Below are 27,086 nucleotides of genomic sequence, written 5' to 3' on the forward strand. Positions count from 1 at the left end.
TGCCTCACACTGCATGTAAAAAGGACATTCTGGAAACCAAGAAACTATAGATATTTCCAGGAACAATCTCTGTAAATATAAGGACTACTTTATAATTTTTGCAAAAGCAAAATTTCATAAATTTCTTTTTAAATCTAAATTAAATTTACAGGAAAACAGTGATGTAGATCCAGATTCTCAGTTACTCTGTTACTTTAGTGATTCAATAAAGCTACAGTAATTTACTCATGTCACCTTGTTTAATATGTATTTTAAATTATTTCTCTTACTTATATTTTTTGTTTAGCCACTGCTGGTATGTGACTACCAAGACAAGAAAACAATATATAAAGTCACCAGACTCCAAGGATATTTTTTACAAGAAGTAAGTTGAAGATGGATTTATAGTGAGGTAACGCTGATATTAAGAACTTCTAAACGACATTAAAAGCCTGCTGATATAGGAACAATATAAAAAGTATACGCATGTTCATCGATACTATCAAAACTAAATATTGATTTTCCAAATGTTCTAGAGTTCAAAATTCTCAGCATTTCCTACAAAATTTTCAAAAATCCTGACATAGCTCAGTAAGAAGTTTAATACTAAGACCTTAATTACAGGAGCATATTCTTTCAAAAAAAAAAAAAAAAAAAGGAGCAAGTATACTTAGATGTTAAAACCAAAACCAGAACTCACCATGTGGAATAACTAAATATGAACTGATAACCCATACAACTCCTGACTGCCAACCTTCTAATACAAAGCAATTTATTGAACATACTCTTCAGAGACAAGGAGACATGTAGTTGAAAATGGAATATAAAGTTCATTTTCTTCCCGTTTCAGAAAAAGGAGTGAGGTTTAGACTCATGCATCAAAAGTATCTCGATATGTACTATTTGTCATAGTACTTTCTTGAAAGGCATAACTCACTGGACTAAGAAAATTCCAAGATTTTCACTCTTTACTCTGAGAAATTTACGGTGTTGTGGGTGGAGGATAGTGGTGCAGAGAGTTGGGGAAGGGGGAAGTAATACACAATTGCAAGTTTTACGCTGATTGTTATTCAGTGTAAACTGTACTGATTTTGTCATCAGCTATAACTGGTCAACTGGATGCAAAGCTCTCTTTTTCTGTGAATGAAGCAGCCCTCTCGGAATATTAAAGATGTCTTAAACAGAGATAGGTTATTTAGCAAGCCTTTTGTTGTATTAAGCCAGTGCTTTATCTCATTATTATTGTCTAAAGTCAGTATTTTTAGCATTTGTTTAAAAGGAAACAAAAAACAACTCACCACATAAACCAATCAAATGGTGTGAAACTAAAACGCAGCATTAGATAGTTCCTGTTATGATTCTTGAGCTAACAATCATCTAGATGGGCAATGTTCAAAAAATTAGTATTTCCTTACACAAAAACCACCAAAACAAACCTACTTCCTGATTGACTTTTATAAACGAAATACGTATAAAACACCAGAAAGTCCAGCAGAGTATTGCAATTGTCACCAAATATCCACCACGAGTTTCTAGTTTCACCTGTAAAAGCGGACCAGAGTAGACCACGTCCAAGCAACACCACCACACACGGCTCCCAGCCCGCCAAACGCTTGTCCCTCTCAGCCACCTGAGCGAACCCAAAGTCTCCAGAGGCTCCCAGAGGCGCCGGGAGCGGGGCCAGGAGCAGCAGACCGGCCACTCGCCGGCCCGGGCGCCGCCCGTCAAGCACCTTGGACAGCAACCGCCCCGCAGCCCCGCGCCCGCCGGCCCCCCGGAGGGAGGGAAAGGAAACACTCCGTGCACCCCTGGCTTGGGTTTTTGGTTTGTTTTTTTCTTTTTCTTTTTCCTCTGCCCTTCATTTTTAACACAGACTGGCTGGCCACGTTGTCAAAGCATAGAGCAATACCGTCTGGCCCTAGCAACCGAAGAACTGCAGGTCCTTGGCACTGCGTTTGTCTAGTTCATTCATACGTTTCACGCAATCATTCTAATGTCAGCAACTTTTCCCCCCATCATTAGACAAGTATTTCTCCTTATTCAGTCTCTGAAGGGGAAATCATCATGCAGTATACATTTGCTATTCTGTTCCATCTTCAACACCTTTTACACCCTGATGTGCTGTAGAGAAACTGCACACTTTGTGGTAAAGTTTGGTCAAACTAAACTGTGACACACACAAAAAAAACACACTTGAAGCAAGTAGATACTGTTCCACAGCACAGAGTAGTAGGTCTGTTTCTAGTTAGAGAGTAACTAAAATGGCAAAGATATCCTAACACCAGTAGACACCTATTTACATTAGATACCCGTTTTACTTAACCAACTTAAGTTTTTTATTTATCCAATTCACTCTGGAAGCAAAATACATGTACATGACCAGTAACTGAGTACATATCATATCATATCATATCATAAATGAGTGTGTACACACATAGTTCATAAACTTGAAACAGTGGAGTCAAAATTACTGATGAGACTACTTTTATCAGGTTTAACAAGATTTAAAAAAAAAAAAAAAAAAAAAGACAGCAACTTTTCTACTTTATCCAATTTGACAACAGGACATGTCAGCTTCTGGAGTGACTGTGAATCTATTTTTGTGGCAAAGATATGCATATATTACACTAACTTCTTGGTGAATGGGAGTCTTTAGGCATGGGCTGTTACCATGAAATTATTTCAGAGAGCCCTGCTGAAGTTACAAAGCATGGATGTATTGTTAGGCCTTAAGTTCAGGGCAGTGATCTGTATGCACTGTTGTGATCCACTACTAAAGAAGGATTTGGTTCAGTTTGGTTCATGTAGTGCTACAGTAGTCGAAACAATCCATTTTAGAGCAGAAAGCATTCACCTGGCCCAGCTCTCAACAAATACTCACGTGGGGGAAAAAAAGCATACCGTTAGTTAATTTAGGTGCTAAGGACAGAACTTTCTTCTGTCCTTTCCCATCTTGAGAGCTAGGCCAACTAATCTTGTGCAAAAGTAGAGAGAAGACAACAACTACACAGAGCCCAAGTGGGACCCTGCCTTCCAACAAAGCAAAAGAAAACACCTCTGGATCTCTCTGAGAGGTCACAGGCGGCAGCAAAGAAAGCGGCCGCAGCTTATCGAAATGCTGTCACCTTCGCTCCCCAACCAAGGGCCACCGCGGTGCCCGCTGGCATCCACTCTTCTCCTCTAGCTCTTCCTAGTTCCACAGGTTGCGGCAAAGCGCCTGGAGACAAGGTCCCGCTCCTGGCTCCGGAGACAGCCGGCAGCCTCCCCGATCCGCAGCCCCCCGCACCGCCGCAGCCCCCGGGGCCAAGCGCCCGACGGAACCCACCCTCAGCCTCCAGACCCCGCGGTGAGACGAGACGCCTGTCCCCCCAACCCCGCGGCCACACGCCGCCCCGGCCGAGCCACGGCCCCGCCGCTCCTCTCGGGGCTTTGGCCGCGGGCCCGCAGGCTCCAGCCCTGGCCCGCCCCGGAGGGCCCGCAGGTAGGGAGGGCAGCACCCTCGGGCGGCACCGGTCCCGGCTGCCGTCCCGGGCCCCGCTCATTGGCATGCAGCCCCAGTCGCTCGCTGCCTGCCTCCAAGCCGCATCCCAGCCCTCTGGAAGCCCGCAGCCGAGCCGGAGCCAATCGCAGACTCATTACGAGGGGGAAATCCAGCCCTGCACTCCCAGAGCACCGAGGACGACTTCTTATTTCTTTTGTACTCAACCTTCCCCCTCGCTCTGCCTCCCTTTTAGCGATGCGCTAACGGGGGCTTCCTCGCCGGTTTCCTACACAGCTCCGACTGCACCCTAAAAACCGCGGCGGCCGGCGCCAGGAGCAGAGACCGAAGCAGCCAAAACACGGACCACGGCAGCCACAACAGACGAGAGAGGCACGCCAGCCCGCCAGCCAGGGACAGGAAACACAGCAGGGGCTCCTACCTTACAATCCTCAGGACACGATTTCACCGAGTACTCATCCGACTGTAAATATTTCTGGAGCATAACCTCAAACTCTTCGTATTTCTCCTGAGCGTGCTGGTCGTAGCGCTGGTAAGCCTGGACGCACTGGTTGCAGGAGCCTCCCCCACTCAGCACCACATCCAGACTGCAGTTCAAAGTGTCCGGATTGGACAACCCGGTGAACAACTCCCAAAGTGTGTAGGAATTACAAAAGGAAAGGTAAAAATCCGTCAGGTCCCAGCCGGGTGCCGGGCTCTGCCCAGCTCCCGGCGGCCGCCCCGGTTCCCCCCGCCGCCGGCACAACGCCTCCGCGTCCCCCACGCTGAAGCACTGCCCGGACGAGGAGCTCGGGGGGGGGCACGTCTCCAGGGGCCTGGCGGTGGAGTTCCCCAGGAAAGCAGCTTTGCCGTGCCGAGGCTCGGTGCCGTTGATACGGCCGCCGCGGCTGCCGCCGCCGCTGCTGCCGGGGGAGGGCGGGAGGGAGGGCGAGGGGGGGGCGAGGAGCCGGGGCGCGGGGGGCGCCGGGTCCCCCATGCCCGCCAGCAGCTCCGGCTCCGCGGGCTCCGGCTTCTCCGGCGGCGGCTGCTCCTTCTCTCCGGTCCCCGTGAATTTGGCCTCGGCGCAGAACCACAAGTGATCAGAGAGCAGGACTGTGAAAAACAAGAGCGATGCCAGGGACAGTCGCCATTTCTGAGCCCTCTCTGAATCCGTGAAGGGTTTCTCGTTCTCCCGGGGTGCGAACCAGATTTTTAAGCCGTCATCATACTGCCGACTGCACATCCAAGCACCCCTGGTCATATTTTGGGAACGCACAGCCCTGGCCGACTCCACCGTGAGGGCTGCTTTGCCAGTGTCACCACAATATGCATTGACTTAAAAGATTGGGGGGATTTTCTTGCCTGCCTTCGCTTCTTTCCCTCGCTCGGTCCCTCTTCCACTCTCCCTCTCTCTCTTTCTCCTTCTTCTTTCTCTTTTTCTTTCTGTCTTTCTTCTTTTTCTTCCTCTGAGATATTATTGGGTTTCGCCGGTGGCTCTGCCTTGGTCTCACCACACGAAGCAGCCCCAGTCCATCCAACGCGGAGTGCCGTGGAGAAGATAAGAGCAATAACGCAGAGAGAGGAGGAGGGAGAGGAGATGGTGGTGGTAGTGGTGATAGTTGGTGGTGGCGGGGCTGCGCGGCGGGTCCTTTCCCCCTCTCACCCAGGCATGGTCAGATTGCAGCTCCCCATCTCCCTCCAGAGAAAAGCCCGCTGCCCCTGGACAGCTGCATGCCGCGTCCCCCGCTGCCGACGGACGGCTCCGGGAGGACTCCTCGCCTCCTCTTCCTCCTTGCCGCCGCCGCTGCTCCTCTTCCTCAGCCCCGAGCCGTGGCACAGATGCCTGCACCGCTGTCTCCGTCTCCTCTTTCTCCTCTCCCCTCTCCGCTCTAACTGGAGAGACGCTGCTGCAGGGCTCCCGGAGCACTGCCGAGGATGCTGAAGAGGAGGAGGAGGAAGAGGAAGAGGAGGAGGAGGCTGCCGGGGCCGCTGCCGCTGCTGGTGACAATGGGCTGCGGCTGCGGCTGCTGCTGCCGCCGGGCGCGGTGTCCCCGGGCGCACGGGGCGGAACTGCCTGGCTGGGGGCCCCCGATGGGCACAGGCATCTTGGGCCCCTGGGCTAAGTTGCCGCCATCTTCGTCCTGGAGAAACACTTTTTTGGGGGGAGCTCTGCCTTTTGCGTCATCTCCTCCCGCGCCGAGTTCTCTCTATCCTGGCGCATTGGCAGCAGCAGCAACTCTGCCTCCTCCTGCCTGAGGAGGAGGAGGTGGGAGAGGCACTGGGGACCACATGGCCCCTCCAACGGGTTTCCTCAGTGCAACTCTCGCTGATGTTCTTCCTGAAGGGACTCCTTGGTACAGCCCTCTAGCCCTCTCTCCTTCAGGGTCTCCTTCCCTTTGTGGCCCTGAAACACCACGTCCACAAAGGGTGGTAGCTGGAGAGGTCTGTCACTGTGTCTGTCCTTGTCATAGCAAATCACAAATGGCACATGAAACTCCAGGAGCTAGATCCTGGCAGGTTTTGCCCCCACACTAAAATGCCTGAACACAGCTGCCTGACTTCCAGTTAGTGGGCTGGAAGGGCAAATGCCCATAAACCCCAAGCTGCTCCCTCAAAAGAAGTTTTGCAAGACCCTGGTCCAGCACAGGAGCTGGGTAAATACTGCCAGTATTTGTTTCACCTTTTAGATGTCACTGCTTGCAGAGACAGAGTGCAGCAGACTTAACTCTCCCACTAGGGTGATGAGTCACTGATGATCTCCACTTAGACCCAAAGCAGAGATCCCACCACCTCATGGCCCCTACCAGAAGGGTCTCTTGCTTAAATAAACCTACTGTTTGGTCCCTCCTAAATTACCTTCATCTTACTTACAGACACACCTTAATGTAACAGTGACAGGAAAACTTGGATACCGCCCAGGAGAAGGTGCCAGTTTGAGGTTGAACATAAAGGATGAAGGCCTGAAATTACCATGTCTTCCTCTTGAGACATCAGGGATGCTGTCTGGCCATAGCATAACCAATAATTTCTCTATTGGACTGGGAAAAGGTTTAGAGGCCATTCCTTTCCTTGTTCTAGAGGTTTTCTCTATCCTGGGTAACAGACCATTTAGGCCTGTTAATGGCCCTTGAACAAGGTGCACAATATACCCGAAAAGGTGGCTTTTCCCAATTTTTTTTTTAAAGAAAAGCTTTACTCTGTAACAAACACCGCCACGGTCTATAAGCTGATATGGATAGCTAGTGACTCTCTAGTTCAGCTTTGAAAGGTGTGGGAAGAAATATGAAATTAAACCGTATCAGAGGATGATAAAACCTGTACCTTTTCTGGCTGCACCTGTAGTTAAATGAGGGATGAGCTTACCAAAGAATGTGCTGGAATTTCTATCACTTTGAGTAATAAATCAAGTCTGGATGTCTTTCAGAAGGAGATGGTATACCTCAAACAGAAGACACAGACCTGAGGGAGGAGTTGCTGAGGGAGGCTCTATGCCCAGTGTTATGCCAAGGGTCAAAGCGCATTATCATAATGGTCTCATGTGGCCTTAAAAGATCTATGAGTCAAATTCCACACTGAACAGAAGTTATCTGTGGATTTCATTTTGACAGACTATTTAAAGACACAGAAATAAGTGCTAATATTGTAAGGAAAAGTCTACAGTACTCAAATCAGAGCATATCTTTGCAGTTCTCAGTCAATCAGCTCACACCATCTGCTAATGGTACATTATTAATTTTGGTCTTGGAGCTTTGATTGCAATGATTTGACATATTGGGCCCTGTACTGTATCTGCACGTTTATAATGCTTTCTATTCTGGGACAAGACTGTGACTGAGCTTTTAAAAGGCAAGCAGAACAACTTTTGTAACATGTAGTATAATTTATTTAATAATATTCTGCTTGTTTGGTTATGTATTTTGTGGTGGAATACAGGGACTGAAATAGAAATACAGGAGAAAAACAAACGAACAAATAACTAGGATAAACAACAGGTTCCTCACATCAGCTCTGAGATTTTCAGAATGTGGTCTATTAAGATGCGTGGAACTGGCTGCATAATTGTTCTCTGTTTGTCAGCCAAACTCGGGGTGAAGGAAGGAAGTTCTGGATTCCTCATCTGGCATACCGGCTTGATTTATTTATTGGGTTTTAAATACTGTTTTCCTGTTGTCCCATTAGGAAAATGAGAGGGCAATAGGCAATTTTGCAACACACAGGGAAATTAGAAATTATCTCCATAGTGGAATTTTAAGAAATTGGTAATGAAAAAATGCTGGCATCCAGACCTCATCCAAAACTTAACAAAATAATTAATCCCTAAGCCTGTGCTCCTCTGTTTACACTTGTCTAGGATCAAAGAAAATAAAGTCAGTTTGCTAGGTTTTTTTAGATGCACATGGCTTCTCAAAAAAATCCATTTTCAAGTCACAATATTTTCCTGCATTTCCCAACTATTGTCTGGAAAAATCAAGTGAGAGTTCATTTTCAACACCTAGCGATAAACTATAATAAGACATTCAGCATTCCCAAAATGAGCACGTCCTTGCTTTTCCAGTGACAGTTTTCTGTAACAGGGAATGTGTCAAGCAGAACTGTTGTTTTGCCTGTTACGTTTCCCCCAAAGCCCCATTCTCTCTCCACCTCGCACGGTGAATAACTTACAATGTTAGTTGCAGCAGCTGGTTCCTGGTGGATCTGAACACATACAGTTCAGTTCTCTGGTGCCCCTTAGTGTTAGGTCTTGGAGCTCAAGGGAAAAAAAATAAGGCTGTAAAATAATATCTGAAAATCAAGAAGCTAATTGCATGCAGTGGGGGAAAGAACCTGAAGTATATACTGTAGCTGATTTCTCTCAAAGCATCTTCCAAATTTTATCATCACAAATCTGATCTAAATAACAGAATTTTATTAAAAGTAAGCTAATGATTTCTATGACTGTTAAGAAAAAGGACTAACTTTCCTCAAGAGTACAATTGCAGAAGAATATCCCCATATTCGTAGTTCAACCTAAATAATTCTAGTAGCTCAAAATAATGGCTTTGCTTGACATAGCAGTTTTTTATTTGGAATATTTATTACTCACATTCCAAAGCCTGGCAAGCGTGAGGAACTCTTGAAAGTCTGTCTCCCTTGCTGGTGGGATCATCAGACGTTCCACAGATGGATCTCCTCAAAGTAGTGTCAGTTCTGCCATACAGTGCTTCAGTCAATACAATCAGAGTTGATGTTCTGTAATTATTTGGCTCATAATATGTGAGACATAATATTTTGAGCACTGAGGGCAAAGTCTAACAGAATGAGCATGCACACCATTTCAGAGACTTGAAGCTATTGCTTAACCTACATACCATGTGTTTTCTTTGTGAAGGTACTTTAGCTTACCAAGAAGAAATAATTTTTTTACATAAAACATTAATGGTGATAAACACTCATCAGAATAGAAGGCTTTACTGTTTCAGAGTAAACGTTCTTGCATTCTTGCCTAATACCATGCATACAGTAATTTCCTGCATTAGTCTCTTGTTTTTATTTTTTGATACAAAATTTCAAGGTCTGAAGAACTGCATGTAGGTCTTTCAGATTATTTTAAAAAGTTTGAGAGCTGTCTCTTGTCTTTGTCATGTGTATTCTTTATATAAGAAAAAATGTATTTTTTAATTGCAAAGCAGCACTTTTTGTAAAGTCTTGCAGTGAGGTATTTTTAAAATATTAAATTTAATTTTATTTTGGTGTTGACTGATACTACTAATAGGAGAAATTGTTGCAACAATTGTTAACAGAAATAGTCAGTTAAACCCTTGTGTTAGAGTGTCATCTAGCACTTTTAATATTAAACAAATATTATCAGGCCCATTACTAGTTCCTCTTGTATGAATTATTTTTTCAAGTTAATAAATTTTATTAGATAGGAATATCTATACATTCTTTATGGTCAAAATGATATCTCAAGTATGTGCTTCAGCATCCTCACAGTTGTATACTTTTATTTTATTTTGACTTCTTAAAACAAATTCTGTGTATTGTTTTATCTATTATCTGGGGAGTCAGAGATTTAATTATCTGTTTGCTAAGTATAATATCCATGGTGATTTTAAGGCACAAGCAAGTTAAGAACACTGAATAATTAATTTTATTTCCCATCAAAATCCCACTCCTAGTGTTTTAGTTTCCCATTCAGTATTTTACAGAAAGCTGAATTATTGTGAGAAAGCTTCTGGCATCTGGGTCTGATTGCCCCAAAGCAATGAGTAATTTATGTTAATGTTATCAGGCACTGAGCTACTAATCCCTGTTCAAACAGCTCTAATTCAGATTTTAAGATTCTTGCACGCTCCTTTGTTCCCACTTTCCACATTATTTTCAATTTCGTCACTTTGGCTTGTTTTGTTTTTTTAAAGTTTTTCTTACAAAATTAGAGGATCACCCAGTAAATTATAAAAGTTTGTAAGACTTAATTTTAAAAGGCTGCGCAGTACAAACTTGGAAGATGCTCATGTCATTAAATTGATTGAATTATACTGCAGATGTTTGCTCTGTATCCTATGAGACTTCTCCTTAGACAATAAGAACATTTTTTTGTTGTTGACATTTTCAGCCATGGAACAATGAACTGATAACATGGGATCTGGAGTCCGATAATTTCTCTCAAAAAGTTGTAGGTCATCCTTATCATGACATCTTTATAATGAGAGCTCAGTCATAATATTACATCCAGCTGGTGTATTTCGGTATGATCTGATATTCTTCATTAACTGAAGCCATCAAACAAGTGAAATATAACTTTTGCACATGACTGCAGCAGGAAGAAGATAATATAAAATGTCTCACACAAATTAGCCTGTGCCTGTTAGAGTAAGGTCTGATCCAAAGCATGCTGAGATCAGGGGAAAGAATGCATTGGGTTTTTGAACGTAGCTTATAGAAAGGAAATAGACAGAAGAATAAGAATTCCCCCGTATGGGAATGGAAGAAAAAGGACTGAAAGAACACCAAAAGGTAGATTACACCTTTTAAAATATTTTTCCTCCTTTCCCTCTCTTACTTATTGCATGATTTCCTGTATTCTAATAAATGCTATACCCTGATTAAGTCTTTACAAACAGTAAACACATCTTTTTTCTTCTCTGGTTGCCTTGTATATATCCCAGGCATTCCTTGTGTCAAAATTCACCTCATAGGAAAGATTATCATACTTGATTTTTCTCAGAAATACTCATCTATAATCTTTTCCTTAAAGAAAATATAAAAAATGTGTGCACTATGAAAAAAAATATGTTTTATTTTATCAAATACTTTTCATTTGCTCTGTATCAACCTCATTCAAAGAAAAAAAAAAAAAAGTGCTTCAAGATATTACCTCACTGTTTAATTCGTAGTCTGATTTTCTGTTTTAGCATGTTACTAGAGAATATTTTTATCAGCTTATGTTACAATGCCTGCATTAGGCAGGTTTTGTTTGTGATGGACTGATGCAATGCTGCTATTCCAGAATTCACAGTAGCTTGTATTTATATTCCCATGTCCACCTGTGTCTGTGGTACGAAGAATGCAGAAAAGAAGGAAAGAATTAATTTAGAAAGAGTGCATGTTACCAAGTTAACTTCTTCCTGCTTATTACCTCACATTTTATTCCACTTTCCTGGAAAATACAACATCCAACAAAATGCTTTTGAGACTGATCACTTGAAAGTCTGGTGATATCTTTATGTTTTGAGTGCTCGTGATTGCAGTGTGTTTTAAATGTATTTAATAGTGTGGACATACAGAGCTTGACGATCAATTGAATAATTATAATTGTTACATATATACATATGTATATCCTTAAAAATAAATTGTTTCTTCCAGCCTTAGTTGTCTAGACTTAGTCAAAGCTTATCTTTTCATCATCTTGCTAATAAAAAGATACAGCTACTTCCAGAGCACAGCTTATTCCATCCTTAAATAGGTGTCTAAGACAACTACTCTTGTATGGCAAATAATCTTCTGCCATCTTTTTCCCCTGATTATGGAATAAATTAATTTGAAATTGTTGCCTATTGACCCTAGCTTTAATTACCAGTGCTATTGGGTCCCAAGCCATAAGAACAAAAATCCAGGGTGACACTGACACCGACCCACCATCAGTGAAGGAAGAGTTGGTGTGTCAACTGTTATAGGAACTTGACCCGTACATATTGATAGGCCCAGATGCCACCCACCCTACAGTGTTGGGAGAGCTGGCTGATGTCATTGCAAAGCCACTCTCCATAATCTCTGTTAAGTCGTGGAGATTGCGAGATGTCCTTCAAGACTGGAGGAAGGCTAATGTCACCCCCATCTGTAAGAATCATTCAAAAGAGGACCCAGGTTATTACAGACCCATTAGCCTCACTTCAGTCTCTGGAAAAGGTCATGGAGCAAATCCTCCTAACTCTGACAAGTCATTTGAAACACACGATTGAGAAAAGCTATCATGGATTTACCAGGGGCAAATCACGCTTGACAAACCTGATTGCCTTCTACGACAAAGTCACCTACTTGGTTGATGCAGGGTGAATGGTGGACACCGTCTACCTGGATTTCTCCAAGGCTTTTGGTATGGTCCTCCACAGCCTCCTCCTGGAGAAGCTGACACATTATGGTCTTGACAAGTGGTCTGTGTGGTGGGTGGGGAACTGGCTGACAGGCCGTACCCAGAGGGTGACAGTAAATAGTTCCTCCTCAAACTGGCAACCGGTCACAAGTGGGGTCCCGCAGGGATCACTATTAGGCCCAGTGCTGTTTAACATCTTCATAAGTGACCTGAATGTTGGGATCAGGAGCACTCTGATGAAGACTGCTGACAACACAAGATGAGTGGAGAGGTTGACACTCCAGAAGGGAAAGCCACCTTCCAGGATGACCTAGACAGGCTGCAGGAGTCCGCTGCCAGGAACCTTATGAAGTTCAACAGGGAGAAGTGTAAAGTCTTGCACCTCGGAGCACATAACCCGGGAGCACAGTTCAAACTGCTCGCCAGATAGCTGGAGATCAGCCCTAAGGAAAGGGACCTGGGGGTCTGGGTGGATAACAGGCTCAACATGAGTGAACAGTGTGCACAGCATTGGCAAAGAAAGCCAACAAGATGCTGGGCTGTATCAACAAGGGCATCACCGGCAGATATAAAGAAGTCAACATCCTGCTCTACTTGGCACTTGTCAGACCACACCTGGAATATTGCATTCAGTTTTGGCCCCCACTCTACAAAAAAGATGTAGACAGACTGGAGAGGGTCCAGAGAAGGGCCACAAAGATGATCAGGGACTGGAGGACCTGCCATAAGAGGAGAGGCTGAGAAAACTGGGTTTTTTCAGTCTTGAGAAGAGAAGACTTTGGGCATATCTTATGAACATGTTCCAGTATTTAAAGGGTGGCTATCAAGAAGGTGGAGACTCCCTGTTTGCAAGGAGTCACATGGAAAAGACAAAGGATAATGGGCACAAGTTGCTCCTGGGGAGATTCCGATTGGACACAAGAGGTAAATTTTTCACCATGAGGACAGTCAAACATTAGAATAGTCTTCCAAGGGAAGTGGTAGATTCCTCTACATTGGACAGTTTTAAGTCTCAGCTTGACAGGGTGCTGAGCCATCTCATATAAACTGTAGTAGTACCTAGAAAGGTTGGAACAGATGAGCCTTGAGGTCCCTTCCAACCTGGCATTCTAATTCTCTAAAAGTTAGATGATAATTTTAAGTTAATCAGCCAGATTTGCCTTTGTGTCCTACAAAAGATTCCTCCTGAAGTGGGTAAATGAGTATGGAAATACATATTTGAGACTTATTTTTTCTCTTCCCTTTCATACTAGCTTTATTCTGCTGTTTACTAGAAAAGCAGACATGAATGAACCATACATTGGCACTCCTTAATTTTTGACCCAGGACTTTCCTTTTCCGTCGTACTATAATATCCTGCCTTCTGTCAAGTGGCTGCAATGCCATCTGCCAGTGAGGGAGAGAGAGGGTGGATTTTTTTCTCCCCGTCTCTCATGCCTTCCAGGGTATTCCTGTGAAGGAGGCATGTGACTCAAACTGTAGGATGACTCAAGCACTTGTGGTCTTCTTGGAGTCATCCCACAATCAATTTAATGTATCTGACCTCAAGGCAAATGTATCCTGTTGTCTGGGATGGCACCAGCAATCCTCTCAAGGCTTTGGCTTAGGTTCCATTTGCACTGCGAGATATTCACGGAACTGTGTGCAGCCTGCAAGTAAAGAACTCCTGAGATTTTATTCTGTTTCTACTGTTTAGATGAGTGTGGTTCCCAGATGGGGCACGATTGTGGTGAAGCATTCTTCCCCAGCATCCGTATTTATAAAAAGGGGTGGCTAGGTGAATTAGCTAATGTCTGCAAAGTATTGTTTTAAATCATAAAAACAATTAATTCACCTCTTGATGGGCTATTATATAGGTCAGCATATCATGTTATTTCTTACCTCATTTAGCTCCTAAGGACTGAATTTTTTTTTATTGTGTTGAATCAGGTTGCTCCTTCTTTCTAAGTGGCACATATACCCGTGTGAATAAGCAAATACAGAATTTCTACAAAAGGGATCTCAGCCAGGTTGTTCTCAATCTCAGAGTAAATTAACAGCACTGCTTTTCTAATTTTCCAGTAAAATACATTACTTGATATCTGGTGCTGTGTTACATTTTCATCACACCACATTGCTGGGAAAAAAGAGCTTTATTTTCATGCTTTTTTCTTGGAGGAAAGGGGGGAAGACACCAAAAGGAAATGTAAGTATACTGGGTACTTTAGTGTCCTAATTAGCTTCACTGAGTCTTACATTTAAGTCTTACATTCTGTTGAAGTTAATTTTTTTGCTCTTTCATTTCATCTTGTCCTCCTTTTTGCTTCTGGAGAGAGCTCCTGGTGGCCAGCTGTGGCTGTGTAATACTCACTTCTTCCCATGGCACCACAGCAAATACAGCTTCCAGCCCCTGACCTAGAATTTTCAGAGTCTTGCTTGGGGTAGACAGACAGACTCTGTCTCTGAGTGCCACCATTATGGCTATTATCTTCTTGAAGCCCCAAACAGCTGGCCCAGGGCCAGTGGAAGCACAGTGTGTGTTGCTGAGGTGGCTAGATGCATTCAGAGTCCACAGACCATCATTTCATATGGTGTTGGATGGCTTTGCTGCATACGGGCTTCACAGAATCATATAGAACTCTATTGTTTGCAAAAGATCTTTAGGATCATCAAGTCCAACGACTAACCCAGCACTGCCAAGTCCACCACTAAACCATGTCCCTGAGCACCACATCTACATACACATCTTTTAAATACCTCCAGGGATGGTGACTCAGCCACTTCCTTGGGCAGCCTGTTCCAGTGCCTTATAACTCTTTCAGTATGGAAATTTTTTCTAATATCCAATCTAAACCTCCCATGACACAAATTGAGGCCATTTCCTCTTTTTCTATCACTTGTTACTTGGGAGGAGAGTTTGACCTCCACCCTGCTACAACCTTCTTTCATGAAACAATAAGAGATTAAATGCTTCAGAAAGGCAATGATCTTCAGCTTCTTTCTGGTATTTCTCTAAAATAATTAGTGCAGTTTCAAGGTGTCATTACTCCTGTTTTACTTTTCTTATAATTACTAGTAAGAGAGAAAGCCTGAATTACAGACCGGAATCCCTTTTAGTACAGAAAGAAAAATGCAAAACAAAAGGGTACCCATCACTGTACTTTAGGTACCTAACCTAATGCTGATGGGAAGAATTCACTTAAGTGAGCTGGTTAATCTCTCTGAAGTCCTTCCTTAGTCAGTGCAGAGAGATAGGCTATTTTGTAGAGAACAGTTTTAATTAGATCCCTTCTGTGCATCACCCTGCAGAAGAATCTCTGTTCACTGAGCCTCAGGAGTGAGGTAGTTTAGTTTGGCACCTAAAGCAAGGTTTAAGACTATTCTGCAGATTCTCTGACATAGAGGACACATCAGTTAAAATAATGAGAAGATGTTAATAACTGGTTAATATACATACAGGATCAGGAAAGGTAAATGTGTCATGTCAGTAAAGACATAGTTCCGGAGTAAACAGCGGGGAGCCCCTAATTTATACGGGTTACTGAAACTTGGACATGCCCATTTGAAGTGGAAAACTGTTGTTTTTCTTTTTGCCTGGTTTTTAACTGAAATCAATGTTTCTGGATTCCATATTTATCCACTACTGTGAAAGCTGTGAGCTTTTCTCAGTCTGAAATTTCTGCAGCAACTAGCTTGAATAAACAGGACAAATTTGGGGGTTCAAGACTGTGAAATTTGTGTTGCTCTTAAAAGGTGTCAGGGCAGAAAAAAATAAAATTATGCTTTGGACTACTGATTTTAAATTTACCAGTAGAATGAGGATACTCTTGTCTTAAAATATTTTAAAAGCAAAACCAACATAGCTTGGTTAAGAAGTGGCACAAAGAAAGGACAAGAATACTGAATAATTTATTTTGCTTTATATATAAAATGATATGGAGAGCTGAAAGTTCTTGATGGAGAAATTCCATGCAGAAATGTGGAGCTGGGACATGAAAATTTCATAATTTTGGGTAGTATTCTGGCAGAAACTTGATTTTTTAATTGCAACTTTTCTACCCTTCAGATAATGAAGCTACAGCTGAATAAATGTGTACTCCAAAAATAATGGCATGTTTTTAACATTAAATGTAGCAAAAAAGTAAACAGATATTGAAAGTTAACCACATATTTAGACAGTATGTAGGTGACTGAAATATTTATGGTATTCTACTAAGGCACAAAACCAGTCTATGTACTTTACATAACTTCAGTTTAGGGGCTTTGTCATATTCCCTAGGCAACTTTCTCAATCTTTAGGTACTGTAACAGTAGAAGCATATATACTGGTGATTCTTGGGAGAAGCAGGAGTTATTTTATAGTAGCTAATTTTAGCCTAATAAAGACTTCTCTCTTACTTGCCAAGAAAAAAAAGGGAAAGGTTCCTTCAGGGTGGTTCAGAACATATAAGTTTAGCTCTCAAATGCCAAAATAATTTTGGATGTAAAAATTAAAGCTTTAAGTTTCACATATGCATTTAAGAATGCTGCTCCTAGTTTAATGTACAAAATTGTACATGCACAACTTTTTTTTTTTACTTTTTTTTTGTTTGTTTCTTTTTCCCTGAGGCGCCAGTGCAAACAAGAATCGAATGAAAAGTTTTTTAGGCATTAACTGTGTCTATTAGTAATTTTGCATTATGAAGAATGAAAAATATATATTCATCATAAGCATATACAGACAATTCCTCTTGGGAAGAGGTGGGAAAGGTAATCAGCTCTTGACTATGAGTAAACATCACAACTTACTCTACTCACCTGCTATTGATACCATGAATCACAAAACTTTTGAGCCATGGAAAAGCAAAAATCACAAATATAAAGTGAATTTAGGAATTTCCTTCCCTTTTACACATGTAACCATTCCAGGATACCTTCACAGCACAGGATCCAGATTTGCTCATCTTCTGCTTTGAGGGTTTGATGAAAAAAAATTGTCCTATAAAAGTATTTCCATGGATGCTATGCATATATTGTCCAAACATACTTAATTTTATGCAGCAGGGAATGCAAGGGAATATAAAACCCTCCCAAGGTTCACAGTCAATTTTCTCATAAGGAGTTAAGTTTCCTTGGTTGTTCTTAATTTAGTAATTCTTCAGTTCCTAAATTCATCAATGCTTGTGCACGAAATAAGGGCACAGACATCCTGCATGCAGCAAAAAGTGGTTCTGTCATTATTCTAGTGTTACAACAAACAAAAATACAATTGTAATACATTAAAAAAGAATACATTAAAGGAGAAATAAGGTGTTGCAGATTTGAGCTTGGATATTCTATTACTTGATCATTTCCCTCAGTGGAGCTATAGGAATTTCCTAAGTAGTCTCTGTTCTCATTCTAAACATGGAGGAGTTATTAAGAGTGGATAACACACAGACAGTTTTGTCCTTATTAATAATTCAAACAATCGTATTTTCAATTATGTTCTTAATTACAAAACAAACTAAAAACTAAAACCATTCGTTTTCAAAGGACTGCATAATTCTTGGATGCATTTCTGTACAAATGTATTGGTGAGACGTCTGCCCAGATAAATATTTCTCAAAGCTTTCCCTTAAATCCAAGCTGGCAAGGTGGGCAGAGTATAAGCTTTAAGATTGATTAAAACTATCCGCATTAATTTACAGAAAGCTAATTCCTCTGCCCATATAAAGCCTGAACTTCATGTTACATTTTGCATTCCTTTAAATAAGTTAACTGCATTTCTGCCTCATTCTTTTTAAACTATTGTTGTCCTAGAAAATATGTGTCTTTAGAAAGATTAATCAGAAAGTGTTGAAGTTGCTATCATAGTACAAAGACCTATACACCTCCATGTAATCATTGTTGACATATGTCCATTGCAATTTTATCTGCAATCATCTTAATATCAGACTCAGTGCTTAAACCACTGGTGGACATTCTTTAGAAAGCTTCAAAATACAGGTTAAAAAAAAAAAAAAGAACAGTCACTCCATGAATAAGTTTGCCATGATGTTTGTTTATTTTCTTTATAAATCCATTTGTCTTTTGCTCTCCAAGCATGAGCAAAGTGCTTATGAAAGTTAGATCTGGAAAAATTAGTAGTCAAAATTCTTAAATATATTCAAAAAATAGAGGTGGCTCACTGAAATGCTAACATCATTTTTCTCATGTAATGGTAAAAGTGAATGATAAAAATGAGTAAGAAGTGACATGAAAATAGTCTTCTTGGGACTACAGCTGCCATTCCAATATCTTTGTAATTACTGTGCTGGACACCACAGTGCACCTTAAAAAATAACAACCACAACAACAGCAACAATAATAATAATAAAAGGTTTCACTTGTGGCAATCCTAGTTTAATATCATCCCACCATTTCTTCCTCCAGGTGCTTCTTCCTGTCTCCTCATTTGGTTCATGATAAGGACATAAGACGAAGTGAAAAACTAAATTCCAGGGTTTTTTTTTACTTCCTGAAAATTTTGGAAGAAGATTTTGGCTGGCTTTCTAGTAAATAGTTTTTTTTTAAGCAATTTATTAATTTTATGGGAATAATAATTTAGTTTACAGTTCCACTAAGTAGCGTGATTAATTTAGTGCACTGCACCCTATCTACTTATTTTATCTCCTATTATCATTTCATCTTTACTATACCTGAATAAATGTGTCTTGCAAGAAAATGCAAACTGATAATTGGAATTCTTAAATAGCTGTTTCCTGTGAGTTCATGCACCCTTCCTGGAGATTTTTAACAAACTTCATTTCCAGCAAAAACATTCACAGGAAATGAACGATAAAATAAGATATATAGAGAAGCATTAGCTGGAAGCATTTTCTAACCCAGAAAGAAAAACCATATCCTGTGTCTCGTCTGAACAAACATGTTTTGACAATATAAATATGAACAGCAAACACTTCAGGAGCCTGTGATCAGTTAAAAAAGTCTCAGATACAAAAAACAAGTCAGGTAAGTACAGTGTTGCTATTAATGCAGACCAAACGACATATTAGTGTTTTGTTAGGGATTTTCCAGCTGTCCCGTTTTCTCTACTCCTGTATAAATGCACCTTTTTCCTCCCTGCTGAAGCAAATATATGTCCTATGTCATCCTCCCCTACCCCGCTCCTTTTCTCTTTCTAAAGACAGAGCACAACGACATAGCTGCTTGAATAACAGGACACTTTCATTATGTGCTCATAAAGATGGCTTGCCTGACTTTTTGTGTAACCAGAACCACTGAGATATTCTGTAAGGATTCTGAGCAGAACACCTTGCTGTACTCTGATTGAAGGAGAATAAATTGCTGAGCACAGTCCATATCAGCAGGGAGTAGATGCAATCACTATGTTAACAGCTCCTTTTTTCACTTCTCTTAACCATGAACCATTGTAACAGATTACCTGTTTTGGAAAACACCGTTGAAATTATTCAGGCACTCCATATACTCCTTCCAAGAATTCACTAACCATATCACTGTTATTGACTCCACTTGGACTATGAGTAGTCCATAACTACACAGTATGCATGTTTCTCTGACTCATTCAGTGCTCATATGAAAGCTTGTTCTTTACCCAACCTTCCTATCACATTCATAATCTCCCCAAACAGAATACCCTCATCCCAACTGCTTGTCAGCTGACAGAGGACCTCTGATTTCACAAAATGTATTCTGCAAAGTTTATGTGCTGTCCTTAGGCCCACACATGGCAGACTAGTTTTTTACCGACCTGCACCACATGTTCAAATCAGAAATCTGTGCTGCATCAATGTGCAGGGTGCACAGGTCACCTTGCACAAAATACCTGTCCTACAGAATGGAGATTTGGCACCCCTGAGACAATGCCCCAGTGGTGGAATATGTGGGACAGCAAACAGGATGATCAGTAACGGGTGAAGACCATCCACATTCTACAGTCATTCTCTGTGGCCATTCTCTAAGTCTGCCCCAGTGGAGAAATTACTTGCATCACCTTCTGAACTTTCCCTGCTTCTGATTATCCCAGGTCTTCTCTGGAAGTCATTACAGCTAACACTGTTAGCTATGCCAGTGAATCCCACCACTCCAAATACCTCAACATACTCTGCTCTCTGCATGTGAGGCAAAGGACAAATCTTGATTAAAGGCCTGCGAGCACTCCTTATTCCATTCTTCCTCCTGGCAGATGTTACCTACTTACTACAGTTGTGAGTTCTGAAGTTACTTCAGGACAATCTCAGACTCTGCTCAACTTCTATTGATGCCTTGCACCACTCTACTCCCTGCCATGATCACCTTCTTAAAAAGAGTGACAGTCCAGTGTGTCCAGTGGATTACTTCATATGGGCTGCAGCTCTCACTTTGAGCTGTTTGCCTGGAGCCATTTCCAGCACTTTCAAACCAGCCTTTAGACTAACTCTGTGGTTGTGCTAAGACCATGGGATGGGGTCACACAACCTGGATGAGGTGAGAGAGTGGACACAGAGAATAGGTTGTGGCAGCAACACTGTTCTCTGGGTGTTGCTTTATGAATTTGCGAGAGTCTTTTCTCTAGGTGTACTTCTTCTAGGAGCATGTGGAAGAAATGTGCTGCTGTCTATCTGTGATGCACAGTGACATTTTTAAAGATGGTACCATGTCCTCAATTAGGTGGATTTTCAGTTGGTTTGCTTGCTGTCATGTTTGGGTGCTACCAAGGCCCATCTTATTCAGGAGACCTATGCATGGGAAAATCACATTAGCTGTGATTTCAGCACATGTGAGTGATGATGTGAGGTATAGCTGCAGACATCCAGACTGCCTGCCTGGAATCTGCTGTTTTCCTGACTTCAGTTTGCCTGGTAGGCCACCCGTTGATGAGATTCCCTTCCCTCGTTCAGGTCTAATATCTGTCATTGTGTTTGCTGCTGGCTGTCATCCGACATTGTACAGTTGTCCTGAGCTGAACTCAGAGCTCTGTCCCCTTTCCTCCACTCCTTTCCAACAAGTATAGAACCAAAAGGAGTACTCCCTACATCACTCCCTACTACTTTTCCTTGGCTCCTCAGCTAGAGCCCAGGTGGAGGGTACTTATGGTAGCTATACCAAACTGAACCAGGTCAGCAGTTATGAATGCAGGCCTGACATATGCAACTTTCATGTTTGTTTTCTTTTTTTTAAAAAAAAAACATCTTACCAATCAAGCCCAATATTTTGCAGCTTATCTCCATATAAGAGTCAGTGGGATGTCTTTGCTGCTCTTCTCACCCTTCTCCAACAGTTTTCTTGCTACTTTTCTTTTGGAACTGATGAGACTAGTACAAGAAAATGTAATCTAGATGAAACTGCAGCACTGACTTGAATCAGGGAATTATAATATTCATTGTTTCTTTGCTTATGCAACTTACCATCCTGACTATTTTTGTCCGCAGATGCACTCTGAATTGTCTGCAGTGACAACCTGGTACAATTCTCATGTTGATGTTCTTAAGTTTTCACTCCTGTGAAGAATTTGGGGTTGGGTTTGGTTTGTTTTCACATCAAGGGTGCATTGTTTTGCATTTTAACTACATCAAATAGAAATTTAATATTGCTAATTAAAATTTATAAATTTTCTCCCTTGTTCCAGTGGGTATTTTGTGTCCTCAGTACTTACTGTGATTTTCTTTGGTCCTGACTATCCTATACAACTTTATGACTTCTGAAAAAACATTAGGAAAGCTTGAAGGCTGGCACCAACAATGAAAAGATGTGACTCCTACTGTAAAATATGTCTTGTTGAAAAGACAGGAATATTATAACGCTTGCTACAGCTGTGCTTACACACAAAGAGAACTGATCACTTCATGCAACTTGAGAGTAGCAAGTACTTATGACCACTTGGATGTAAGACTGAAGACGCAATAACCCCATAGCAGGCATGTTTACTGGCGCCTCAGCAAGACCTAGAAAACTGCTACTCAATTGTTTTCGATTAGTTTACAGTCTCTGAACCAAAATGGAGGCTTTTCTTCTACCCATCACCAAACCCTAGGCATTCAGGGAGGCAAAAATTAACTAAGATGCAGAATGTTAAATATATCTATGAAGATATATAACATGCATATTAAATAGTATCCATCTGACTTAGCTGTGTTTATTTTACAAAACCTATTTAATTTCATTCCAGTGACTGTTCACCAAAAACATACAAAAAGGCACAATTTTTTTCTGAACATTCAGAACTGTTACTTCCTCTGAGAGTAACTCTATGAGTTCTTTCCTCTACAATTTACAAACATAGAAAGACGGAAGAAAGGTCACTTCCATGAAGGGTTTGTCTCTGCACAGTCCTAGTAGAGGGTAAGTTTCTACCCTTTCTACGGAATCAGTTCTGTGTTTTGTTTGTTCTTTCTTTCTTTTTTTGAAAAAAAATAATCTTGTGTTTCCTCTCTATTTAAGATATACAAATACAATCTCTTCAGGATTTATAATATATCTTTTTTTTTTTTCCTAATTATGCCAAACTTTATCACAGAAAATATTTTTTAAAGCAAGGCACTGAAATTCATAACCCTTCCATAACGTGACAGCCCCAGGCATCCTTTAACTTCTTTACATTTTTTCTAACCAGGTCATTAACCTGGTTGATTTATCTCCTTTTTCTTCACACCTAATTATTTTGAGAATGTAAAGCATCTCTACTTGTCAAGTATTAGCTCTCATTTTGGTTTAATTTAACTTCTGGAACTCCTCTAATAATACCTTCAAATATGTCTTCAATCATGTTCAAAAGCTTTCTATTTTTGCTGGTTCTTTCTCTGAAATTAAAATTTTACATAGGTGAAATATCTCTGCAGTTTTTACAGATGAATGATTTTTAAGGGGAAAAAGTGATGAAGGAAATTAACTGTTATGGTATTTGTGAGAGCCAGTTTTCAATCTGACTAAAAAAGGAAAAAAAAACAGACTAAGAAACTAGCAAAATGCTTTTCACAATAAATTAAGATTTCACAAGCAGTATATAAGAAAAGGGTTCTAGCAATTTATAGTATGACAGGGGAAAAATTAATTGGAATCAGAACCATGTCATGAATGTCATGGCTGTATTTGGTTTTGTTAGTTAAGCTTAACTGTTTGAGGCATCTGCTCATGAATTTGATGGATGATGCACATTTGTTGAAAGGGACTAGATTATTGTCTTTAGCTATTGCTGAGAATCATGTTTGACATAATTTCTATTGAGTTTCTTAAGGGTGTTTTAAATTCTTGAGTTGATACTTAATGCGCTTAAGTAAACTTATTCTTGCAGAAGTTTGTGTTTTGGAGTAGTAATTAAGCACAGTCATTACTACAGATTAAGATATACCTAAGATCTTAATTCACTCTTTTACTCCATAAAAGATGGACATATATACATATCTGCCTTTTTGTTTCAAACACACAGGAATCAAAGCAAATGTAACAGAATGAAAACCAAATTATGCCAAATACAAAAGTCAGCTTAAATGATTAAGAAGTTGTAATGATTTCTGATTTCCTGTCACAACAGTCAAGTAGATGTTTGGGGTTTTTTTTACCTAGATATGTAACACTTAAATTTGATCAGGCTGACTTCTGAGTTATGATTCATCTGATCGAACGCAGACAACTGCCTTTCACCTATTTATATAACTGGTCACTTTTGAGTGTCTACATAGTCACTGCAGAGAAACAGACACTTTGATGATAAAATTAATCATTTCCTAAAGTAATTATCTACATCACTAGGATGAATTTCATTTTGGCAGTGTTTATTTCTCCCCGTGGACTATAACTTAGTTTTCAATTACTTGTATGGATGAAGATGTTCTACACTGACATAAAAGAAAATCAAATGAAACTGATTTGCATCTTTGCTTAGTTTTGTGGGTTCATTTACACCATCAGTATAATCTAGTTTAGAATGTACTTACTGAAGGTTTATTTCTGTGATCTTTAACACACAAAAAGTTCAGGTCAAGTCCAAATAACATTTTAACTAAGGAATTTAGAACCTCACTCCTTACGATTATAGAATCATGGAATGGTTTGGGTTGGAAGAGATGTTAAAGACCATCTAGTTCCAAGCCCCCTGCCATGGTCAAGGATACCTCCCACTAGACCAGGTTGCTTCAAACACCATCTGATCTGGCCTTGAACACTTCCATTGAGGGAGCAGCCAGAACTGCTCTGGACAACCTGTTCCATAGAAAGACAGAGGTAAGACTGTAAGGGTGTCCATCACAATGAACCAAGAAGGAAGAATGTCATCTGTAAAGAACATCATGCCAACTGAAAAATCTGTGTTCTGTCCACCTTGTGCTACCTATAGGATTTGCAGATTTTTTTGTGTTTGTATTGTGCTGTGTGCAAATTTAAAGGATTCCAGTGGCCAAATACAGAGAAGAAAAAAAAAAAGGTAAAACCAAGGCCTTAACTCTACTGCACAATATAATGCTTTTTTTTCCAATTATGTGCATGGCTTTGTTATTTTCCATTAAGTATGATTTTTTTTCAGATCCAAAAATCTATATGGCCAATATGACAATCTGAACTAAAAGACATGAAGGGTAATACACCATAGAATTACAATTGTAAAATGAAATTAAAGTGAAGGTTGCTGCATTTTTAATTGTTAAAAATGGTCTTGCTTTACAAAACACAAATTTTTAATTCCCATAAGTTTATTTTCTCAATGTATAAGATATCTGGCTTACCAGTCTTTTTTATTAACTGGATTAGATTTAACATTCAGGTTTTAGTTTCTTCAAAATATCAAGATTATAGATGTTCTGAAATATTTTTAGCCTAATCTTGGAAGGTGATGAAGCAAAAATTTCTGTGAGCAAAGTGATTACTCCTTCAGATCCCACATAAGTTGTCACGATGAGTCAGACCAATTATTTGGTTTGTAGTAAAATTTCCAGAATGTTTCAGTAAATTATGAGCCCTCATTTAATTTTCCAATTTAATTTCAGGATTAGTATTTATATATTTGTGAAACTTTATAAAAAAACCAGAAATCCTGTCTATAAGTGATGTGGCAATAAATACAGGTTTGCAGGTCCAAGTTCCTTTTGCTTCTGCAGTTACCTGTCTCCAGTAAATTTCAGATTTCCTGATACTGTCTCTTTAGACAGTATACATTATTCTGTTTAGCATATGTAGAAACCAGGCTTGCAAAACAGAGGAAGAATAAGACAGGCTGACAGGATGTGACAGACATAAAGTAAAATTATATTTAGTCAAAATATTTAATGGCTTTTTTCACCTCAAATTTCAGCTGAAAATTTCCAATCTTTTTTTCTATTCAATTAATGTCAAATAAAGTGCCAGAAAAATAATAAATACCTTATTTTTTTCCCAAAAGCTTAAAAAGTTCTTTAAACCACTCCACAATATCTCTTTCATATGTTAAAATCCAGTCCTTTTTAAATGACCAGGTTCTATCAAAAGTTGATTTATATTAAAATAAATTAGAAGCATAGGATGATATGCGAGAAGTAGGAATGCAGCTGCCTCACATTATGTCTTTTGTAATGATCAGTCCTAAGTCTGGGATTTGAGTAATTTAGATAGATTTTTTTTCTTTAATAATTCAACTATTCATAAAAATGGATTTGCAGGCAAATTAAAGTTTGGAGACCTGAAAAGACTAATGAAGATCCTTATCTTACAGACAGAGCTTGACTTTTTTTCTTAGTGTATAAATAAGCATGTCCTGAGGTGTCTGGAAGGCTGGAACTCCACTTGTCAGTACTGTGTTTTCTATCATTCAACCCAGGGGCAGGGAAATAATGACTGCATACTGAACAGTCATGGTACCCAGATTTCTGCTGGTGAAGTTCCCTTAGTGCCAATGTTTCTTATTCTGGGAAGGTACAGAACTTCCTCAGTCTTGTCATCATGTGCCCAGGCTCTACTGCAAGTCTATATTCCAGTGTGGTTCAAAACACAGATAATACCCTACATGTATTTCCGGAGTGCCTAATATGAAAGCTACTGTTTGGAAAGTGCCCATCCAATTGGAATTTATGCAAAAACTTAAAATATTTCCCTCTGAAAAGTAAATTTAGAAGGGACTCGTGATAAGTTAACACTGACTCTCTGGTAAGAGATCCTCATAGAAGAATGCTCTTCAGTATAAATTACTTTTGAAAGGGATCAGGGGCCTTTTTTCTTGGGATGACAGTCCACAGAGGGGATTTTCAAAGCCTTGTAACTGCCATTTGTACGTGATAGCATACCATTTGCTGAAATAAAGTTAGTGATTTTGAAGATACCACATAACTTCTTTCATGGAACAGAGTATTTAAAAAATATGTCATAGAAACACAGAAAAAGAATAATAATACTAATCAAAACAGTGTAATGAATAATTTCAATAAGAACTGAAGAATAATTATTCTTATTGCATCGTGATTTGTGAAGATGACTTAGAAGGAAGAGGTTTTTCTCCTAACCCTAGTAGGAAGTGTAGTTTCAAACCCCCCGAGAAATTTCTAATTCCCTGAATCCTGAAAGTCTTCTAGGCTTGACATTTTCAACAAGACACCTCTTCTCCGCAGGCTTGAGACTTCCATTTTAATCTTCACCAAGGAAATTTCTCTTAATTCAAAAGTCACTGGCTGCTAATCAGTAGTAGTGATATGCTTAATGCCCCCCTCAGAGGAAAGTCCATCCCTGATGTAGTGAGCCTTAGACATTTTAGTCCCGGTTATTATCCAAGCAGCTTTTATAGAATGACCTATAAGTAGCTGCTAGGTTTGGGGGGTGTTGTTATTGTTGTTGTTATTATTATTATTATTATTAGTGGTTTGTTTTGTTTTGTTTTGTTTTCTAAACAGCAAGACCTCACACAAATTCTTAACAATTTATTCTTCTCTTCAGAGCAGTTTGGCCACATTATTTCTCTTCAGCACAATGAAAACAACTTAGATGAGCTGTCAAGCCTTATAATTCGAATAGCTGCTAAATACTTCACCACAAAAAGTAAAACATAGTGATTAATACTCTAGCATCTGTTGCACATTGTCATGTATCCTGCAATTGCTAACCACCTAAAACAGCAGCATATTTTCTAGCCAGATGCTTCAAGCTTTCATCCGCTTATTCACC

At 40.3% G+C, this 27,086-nt stretch overlaps 1 protein-coding gene across 1 annotated transcript in view; it reads right to left on the minus strand.

Annotated features, from left to right (window-relative positions):
• The window catches only part of NALF1 (NALCN channel auxiliary factor 1), a 468,063-nt gene extending 463,327 nt beyond the window's left edge, over positions 1–4,736 (minus strand). The window contains exon 1 of the mRNA XM_051619734.1: positions 3,900–4,736. Coding sequence (XP_051475694.1) covers positions 3,900–4,718 — 819 coding nt within the window. The 5' untranslated portion in view covers positions 4,719–4,736. The remainder of the gene's footprint in view (positions 1–3,899) is intronic.
• Positions 4,737–27,086: the final 22,350 nt, after the last annotated feature.

This window comes from Apus apus, chromosome 1 (genome assembly GCF_020740795.1).
Source record: "Apus apus isolate bApuApu2 chromosome 1, bApuApu2.pri.cur, whole genome shotgun sequence".
Classification (NCBI taxonomy): Eukaryota; Metazoa; Chordata; class Aves; order Apodiformes; family Apodidae; genus Apus; species Apus apus.